This window comes from Seriola dumerili, unplaced genomic scaffold, assembly GCF_002260705.1.
Source record: "Seriola dumerili isolate Sdu_G_001 unplaced genomic scaffold, Sdu_1.0 BDQW01000089.1, whole genome shotgun sequence".
NCBI classification, from domain to species: domain Eukaryota; kingdom Metazoa; phylum Chordata; class Actinopteri; order Carangiformes; family Carangidae; genus Seriola; species Seriola dumerili.
This window is the reverse complement of record NW_019174344.1, coordinates 1,079,456-1,087,376: the sequence shown is the minus strand read 5'-3', so window position 1 is coordinate 1,087,376 and position 7,921 is coordinate 1,079,456. Positions and strand designations below refer to the sequence as shown.

General features: G+C 41.3%; 1 protein-coding gene across 1 annotated transcript; it reads right to left on the bottom strand.

The window, feature by feature from the left end:
- Positions 1-366: 366 nt before the first annotated feature.
- Positions 367-3,322, bottom strand: LOC111222110 (PAK4-inhibitor inka2-like). The gene is made up of 3 exons (XM_022745684.1): positions 3,201-3,322; positions 3,069-3,102; positions 367-1,476 (listed from the first exon to the last, which is right to left on the bottom strand). Exons 2-3 carry the CDS (start codon positions 3,084-3,086, stop codon positions 478-480), a joined length of 1,017 nt encoding a protein of 338 aa, XP_022601405.1. The 5' UTR covers positions 3,087-3,102; positions 3,201-3,322; the 3' UTR covers positions 367-477.
- Between the last annotated feature and the right edge of the window lie 4,599 nt (positions 3,323-7,921).

Sequence of the window (7,921 nt, the reverse complement as noted above, 5' to 3'; positions counted from 1 at the left end):
CCTGGAATGACAACAAGTCTGCGCATCTCAGATATTATCGTGTTTTCAATTTATCTTTCTCATTATGAATCAATTACATTAAACCATGCATCCTCAAGCTCCATCATTTATGCCCAGAGTATTACATTTCTAATGAAAACAAATGAACACACATTCATTTGCTTTACTGCAGAGACAGTAAAAGCCTCCTCTAACTAATCCGGCAGCGAGGAGTCACTGTCTGACTGTAATGAGCTGTAATGAAACTCAGATGACTATGGCAGAGGCTTCATTCAAATAAAAATTATATCAGTCTGCGTCACATGCAAGACATGAGAAATACAAATAAGAGTTCGTACAGTTTAAATTATGGGAACATTTTTTATTTCCAATAGCTTAATCACAGCATATAAAAGGTGAAAAAAAGTGATATAAAAATAAAGTGACTCTGAAGATTGTCCATCTGTCTGTACATGGCTTTACATTGAAACTGATGTGTCAGATGTAGCCAATAATGTCTTTGCAGATAATGGGCTGTCGGCTGCCTGACTTCATGAGGGCGGCGAAGTGGTAAAAGTCTGAGTCCAGCTCGTTAATGCCTGAGTGTGATTGGTGGAAAAATGGGACTTTGGGCTGCGATGCCACAACTGGGCAGGACAGACGTTTTGGAGCATTTGCTGTTCTGTTAGCGTGAGCAGAGTCTGTGGATCTCATCCTCACTCTGTCCTCTACACTCTTGGAAAACCCAGCTAGTTTCCTTCTCATGTTGACAAGGAACCCTCTTCCCAGTCTGCGTCTCGAGCTCGGCTTCAGGTCAGCGGGCTCAGGGCAATCTGGCAAGTCCATCCAGTTCTGTATGAGGTCTGCAAAGCTGTTGTCTCCCAGAACCAGAGGTTGGCGGTTGCGCCCCCTGGTCAATAAAGAGTTTGTCCAGTCCTCTGGGTCGCTGACCTCAAATGATGTCCACCTCTCTAGACAGGCGTCAGAGGTGGATTTAGGTCGGATGCGTCCACTCGGTGCTCTGTTTGTACGGAGGCAGGCTGAGGAGGACACGCGCACATTCCTCGTCCTCCTAAGAACCACAGCTTCATCCTGCCATGACGCCTCAGAGTAGCCTGAGTCAAACTCCAGACTCTTCTGACTGCTGGGAGAGCCCAGGCCCAGTCTGAGGCTCAGGCCCAGTTGACTAGCTGAGTCATCATCCTCCACCTCCTCCTCCTCCAGAGGACTCGCCAGGCAGCAGGCAGAGTCATAGGTACTGGCTGTGCTGGCGTCAGATATCCGCAGACGTGTGCGCTGTTCTCTTTGCAGTGCTCGCTGCTGACATGCACGTGCCACTGCAGAGTGGCGCGCTAACTCTGGCAGTTGGGTGCTGATGGGGGCAAGGGGGCGTCTGGCTGCAGGGCAGGTCCTCCGCAGTTGTTTGAGGTCTTGCAGGGACCTCATCATGTACTGCATGTGCTCCCGTAAGCAGTCGCTTGAGTCACGTAAGCAAAGCTGAGGAGACAAAAGAGAAAGAGTCAGACAAGAGTTGGCAGTAAATCACACACCATGGTGCATAAGTGGATACGTGGGCAAATGCAGGTGACTGGAAAATTCAAAGCCTGTCGAATGAACTGTTGCTGAATGGTTCTAATAATAACAAGAGTTGACTAAATGCAGAGTGCCTCATGGGCACGTTCAGGCTTGCTCGCAGTGAGCGTCAACCAATGAGAGAACACCTTTTCTCTTATTGTAATCTTACAGGCCAGTCAACCTACTGTTCAAAGGTTTGTCAATAGATTTAAACACAATGCAAAATCATCTGTCCGTTAATTTATTTGACCACACCAACAACTTGAGTGAACGCCCTGTTTTCATTGACTCAGAAGTGATTCAACCGAACACCCAGACAGTTGTTATTACAGAGATCTGCACGGCTGCCTAACCTCAACTATTTATCTACATAGTGGGACAAAGTAAAAACATCTGCAGTGTGTCAAGGAAAAGCTGGGGTCTTGTGGATAACGATTTAGTTACCGGGGTCCTGCCTCTTTAAGGGTGCAGCTCGCTTGCCTATGAAATTCACCAGTGACATACTATGGAATATAATACTCCTGTTTCCTCTCTGACTCACTGTGCTGATTGGTCAGAATCAGCCAGTGAGAGACGGTGGCTCACTCTCAAACTCAAACTGGGCATAAGAGATCATGTGACAGTGTGTGTGTGTGTGTGTGAGAGAGAGTTTAAGAGTAGAGAGGAAGCAAAAAGAAAAAGAAAAGAAAGACGGGACTTCATATTCTTTGTTAACATGGACAGTGAGATGATTAACATATCCTATGCACTTTAGATGAAAGTAAGCTTTACTGTATGAGTTTGTTTGCTTCATTTCAATCATATTAACAGAGTTGGGAACAATGCTGTGACTTCCAGACGGTGCAAAAATCCTCAAGCCAAGTGTGATGCTGTATTTGAAAAATAAGAGACGGAGCTGACAAAGAGGTGAGATTTATGTGGCCACATCCAACACGAGCCAACATAACAGCACACTTCTTTTCTCCACTGATGCCACTACACTCACCTTTGAACCTGTATGACCTCTCTCCTCTGAGTCTACGCTGTCCATTAAAGTATTTGACCCTGCCGAGGGACCTCCTGCCCCCATTTTGTTTTCCTCATAACTCTGCTAGATGTTGCAAGAACTTGAGAAAGTACCCAAGAGGCACATGATCATGAACAAAGCAGGAAATGTGAAATATATATGAATATATAATGAGCACAAACTGTTCATAATTAGTGCATGCCTGCTTAACAGTTAGATATAACCACATGATGCATAAACGAACAGAATCAACTGTCATTATTTACTCCAGCAAATGTGTAAAACTCATGAATTCACTATATAGAGGCTTCTGAGCATCACTGACGGTTCAGCCTTCTGCTGCAGTGATGCATTGACATCTGTTGCCTGCATATGTTGGAACTGCCGGACTAATCTTGCATACAGATCAACTACTACTCTTCACTTTGTTTGTAGAAACACACGAGCAAATAGTAGCCACAGTCTGAAATAAAGAGAAGAGATATAAGAGACAAAAAAGAGAACTCACCATTTCTTTTCCTCTCATGTGTAAAATTCAATCCCTGCAAGAAAAATTACACACCAGTTTTAAAACAAGATCGCACAGACATAACGCCGCTGTAAGAGATCACAACAAAATATTAAAGCAGTCAACACTCACCTCTGATGTGTCAGCTTCCGTCCAAAGGAAATAATTCTGCCCATGAAGAAGAAAATGTCCCGGTTCGTGGTTCAGTTGTGTTTCTGGGCAGCGGTCTACACAGGCAGATGTGCTGAGTGAAGATCTCAGCCCTGTTGCGTTCGCCTCCTTTTACAGCTCCGCGCTCAGCAGCCACTTACAGCGACCTGAGTCTGAACGAGCCAATCAGAGCGCAGGAAGCTCAGAGGGCTCATTTGCAAACCCAGCAGCAGCAGCAGCAGCAGCTCTGTGTGCAGCTGCAAGACCTGCAAAGAGCGCCTTATATAAATGATCTTAGATCTTTTTTAAAAAATGTATATGCAGCCAGTTTTTGACCAGCACAGGATAAAAATATCTCATTTTTATTAGCTGTTTGTATTAAAGAAGGGAAATAAAGTGACTGCCAGGGTCAAACTTCTCATGTGAACATGCTCTTCCTCTCTTTGAGCTTCATAGCTCCACTGACATTCAGAGCTCAAGGAGACTCTATATGGCCACTTCTTGAGTCTTTTTCTTATAAAATATTTGACTTCTGGTTTATTTCACTTCATGTCTTTTGTAAAACTGAATGAAAACCCACATTTTAAGATTACCAGCTTCTTGAGTGGGTTGTCTGCCTTGAAGCATAAGTCTTTATATCAGTGAATTTTAGGCATTTTTGCACATTAAATGAACAATTACGTGATTATTAAAACAGTTGATGATTAACTTTCTGTCCATCAACTAATCAGTTGATATACTAACTGTATCATCTCTTGTCATGATGCCTTTGCGAAAATGCAGGCAAGATATGTCTCTTAACTACTAGCACTTCCAAACCTTTGCTCACCTTCCTCTAGCTGCTTCTAATTTTAGTAGTCTTGTCCTACTGTCTGCTCATTTGTAAATCACTGAACCAGAGTGTAAACAAAATGCCTAAATGTAAATGCAGTAATCTGCACTCTAATTGGGCATTGAGCCTGTAGCCCTGGCATTTGTGGAGCACTCAACTTTCCATTCACACTATTCAGTGAATGGATGTTTATGCAAATGATGGGCTAACAGGATTGTTCGTATGTTCATTATACAGCTGGGGACTAATCCAAATCTGATAGCCCCACTGTTCAAGTGCAGATTTATCTCCTCAGCAAGTTCAACATTAACATAGGGGTACTTCTGGCATGTCCTAACCTGCTTTACCAACAAGACCCAATAACAAAGCTGTAATGTGAGCAACCTTAGACATTATGATAATATGATTAACTTGAGTCTCACAGTCCTGGGTGCATCTTTAAACACTTCAAATTTGACCCTCATTTGATTTTGAGCACAAAAAATAGTCCTGTGATTTTTTTTTGCCCTGTTGAATTCTCTGTATAATCCTTGCACATATTTTCAAATAAAGCTTCAATATACAGCATAAGCTCCACTACAGGTATTAGAGAAAGAAAATAGTAATTTGTCAGAGTGCAGTCTGCAGGTTCCTCAGTACTCCAGGCTTTCACTTGTACAGACATCGTGTTTCTAAAAAAAAAACAAACAAAAAAAACATTAAGGATGGTGCCTCCCAAAGCCCAACACTCCAACATCCACCAGCCCATACACTCTACACTATGCATTAAGTAATTACACTGGGCTGCTAATGGAGTTGTGATTATTTCAATTTTCCACTCAGGCTGACCTTTATTCTGAGCATCTCCGCTTTTCCAAATGCCTAATGGATTTAATCATTGTACCAGTTTGTGAGCACAGTCCATGTCCATTAAGGTCATTGACGAACTGTTTGCTCGCCTTCTTCACAGTACTTGATTTTATAATCACAGTGATGTTTTGTCATCAGTTTTCATCACAGTTATGAATGCTGCAGTGGTGATGGTCAGTTTTGAAGCAACAGATTTTATGTTTGTATGTCACTGTGACTCACCGAGTCTCAGACACGCATCTTAGCCATGATTCATAGCTTCAGTGCATTCCCAATTCATTTAAGCCAAAGTTGAATCAGAAACACCAAACCTTCAGTGTGCAGAAAAAACCTTTGAAAGCTTTAAAAAAGCCTTTGAAGATTTGACCAAATTGAACTCAGCAGAACATAAGAGAACATCTTCTTTCACTGTTGAGTGCACAAAAACTAAAAACCAGATATTTTGTGCCTCTGAGCAGCTGGATGAAAGAGCGGGACTGGTGGAGTCTTCATATGTAGAGCTGCAGTGCCCTCTAGAGAAAGTACTGCTGACGGGTTGAGGAATGTACAGGATTATAGTGGTGTTTCTATTTTTTTTTTTTTACAGATATATTTATATAGTTATTTTTCTATATATGCTGTCATCAGTTTCTGTGACCCGTGTGTTATTATTATAATTGGCCGAATTAGCAGCACTGATTTTTAATGATCTTGTACAGTTAAGAATAACTAAAAACACAGCTGGTTGTCAGCTGGTAAGGTTTATTCATAATAACACAACTGGTGGATATAAATCTCCTAAGGATTTTATTTTTAACGCAAAACTGCCTCATGTTCTGGCTGCAGCAGCAGGACCTCTGTCATCAATGTATTTCTTCTCTTTAGTGGGTGAAACAGTGCACAAACACCACATCTACTTGGTGAGATTGCAAAACTGTATGTCACAAGTGAGGAAGTTGTCTTTATCTCATTATAGACACACAACATATATGTATAGCATATAGTATATATATGTATAGTTTTTCATCCATGTTCTTTTTCATTGTAATCTGTTTTCTTTTACAGTATATTCATGCAGTAAACTGCAACATCATGTGCCTACACTTATTTATTCATGTCTTGGCTTCCTCCGAGTCTCAGGCCTTTTTATTTTTATTTATTTATTTTGACACTTGTGCCTTTATTTAAAGATAGACAGTAGAGTGGAGACAGAAAATTGTGAGAGAGGAGTAACAACACACAACACTGGTGAGTACAACAGCCAGCCGCTAAATGTACTTATTTAAGGAGATAATGAGAGAAAGAATAGATAAGTTATAAAATATTGGAGCAAACTGTTAATAGATAACTAGATTTGTCTGTAGATAACATGAGATTTCTCTTTGAGAGGGTTGGATTATTCAGTGTACATTTAGTGTGGTAACAGTAGATCACATAGGTGTATGACGACATAAACAAACCACCACAGTGAAAACCTTTACTTCAATTGAACAGTAACTTGACATGTCAGCTGATTTTGAACTTTTTACCATTAGTGATTTCATGTTCAAAACTATGTATTTTTACTTGCAGAACCTCTGAGCTCTGCAGACATAGTCTGCACTGACACCCTTTCTGTAATATTTCCCATTGTATGAATGCATAAAAATAATCTAATGCTGCCAGTTTACCTGTATTATGTCTTTACAGTTCTATAGTTCACCATCCCTCTCTCTCAGTATGAGTTTTACTATTCTGAATGGCATCTGGAGAAGACTGGCAGGGTGAGTCTGGGGGCCGGCGCACTGGCAGACTGTCATAAAGCTGATACAAGCATCATTAATTAGCCCTCTTATCTGTGTGATGTGCATTAAACCGTGAACAACCTCTCACCTACTTTACATGCTCTTGCATCAGACCTACAGGTTGAATCATAACACTGGGTCTGGTAGAATGAGAGAATTTCCCATTTCTTTCTTTGTTGCTCGGCATGTCTAATGTACTGATGTGCTCCTTCTCTCTTTGTACCTGACCACCAGGTGGGTGAGAATCTGGTAAACAGCTGCACTGACTTAAGTGACTGACAATTTGTCCCTCAGCCTCACTGACAGCAGCGTTTATTCAACAGACTCCACTGCAGCAATAGACAACTAGAGGTACAGCAGCAGAAAAGATCCAGGTGTTTTGGGAAAATCAGTTGTTGCTTACCTTCCTTTAGATCGTATAGCGTTGTGCTTTGGTCACAGTGTTTAAATTAACTGAGCTGAGTGAAGCTGACCAAGTAATTGAACAATCATTTGAGGTGCATGGCATGCACTTCGAGTGTCCACTTGATGGCGCTCCCAGCTCATCTACAAACTAGACTATGGATGGGAAGTTGTGGTTTAGGTTGACCTGTGTGCACCATGGGCATGAAACTGAATCATCACAAGAAAGATTTGAGCAATTCCTGATGGCTAAAGTCCAGCTATACTCATTTGGCTCTGGTAAAATGTAAAACATTTCACAAAAGCCAGGAATATGAACAACTGAGTGGAGTGCTTGAACCTACAGTGAATATAAATGTATAAATGTTCTTGTGCTGATCGGAAAAAACTGAATAGAAAAGCTTCACCTGAGTAGAATTTGAGAGGAGGAGCATATCACACTGTACCTTAGCTGTGTGTAGGAACTTCCACTAAACCACAGGCAACTGACATCCAAGAGTTTTACTCTATTTTTTTTTTTTATTTTTTTATTTTTTTTACTGCAACCCAATACTACAGCAGTTTGTTGGATAGATGTGTTGCCCCCTCCTGGTCGAGGATGTGATGGATGAAATCATCTACTCCAGCAAAATCTGCTCCCTCTCCAGCCTCCATGGCTGAAAGATCCACTGTTAGAACGTCTATTCTATCACTCCAATGGTCCAAAACTGTCAGACTCCTTTTCAGCACATTAATCCATTGTATTTATGTTTGCAATCTAATTTTCCTGTCATGTCACAACAGTGAAGCTGTCACAAATACTAAAACAATGTCACAATACAAACATAGAAGTAACAAAACAGAGAGGAAAAACAATG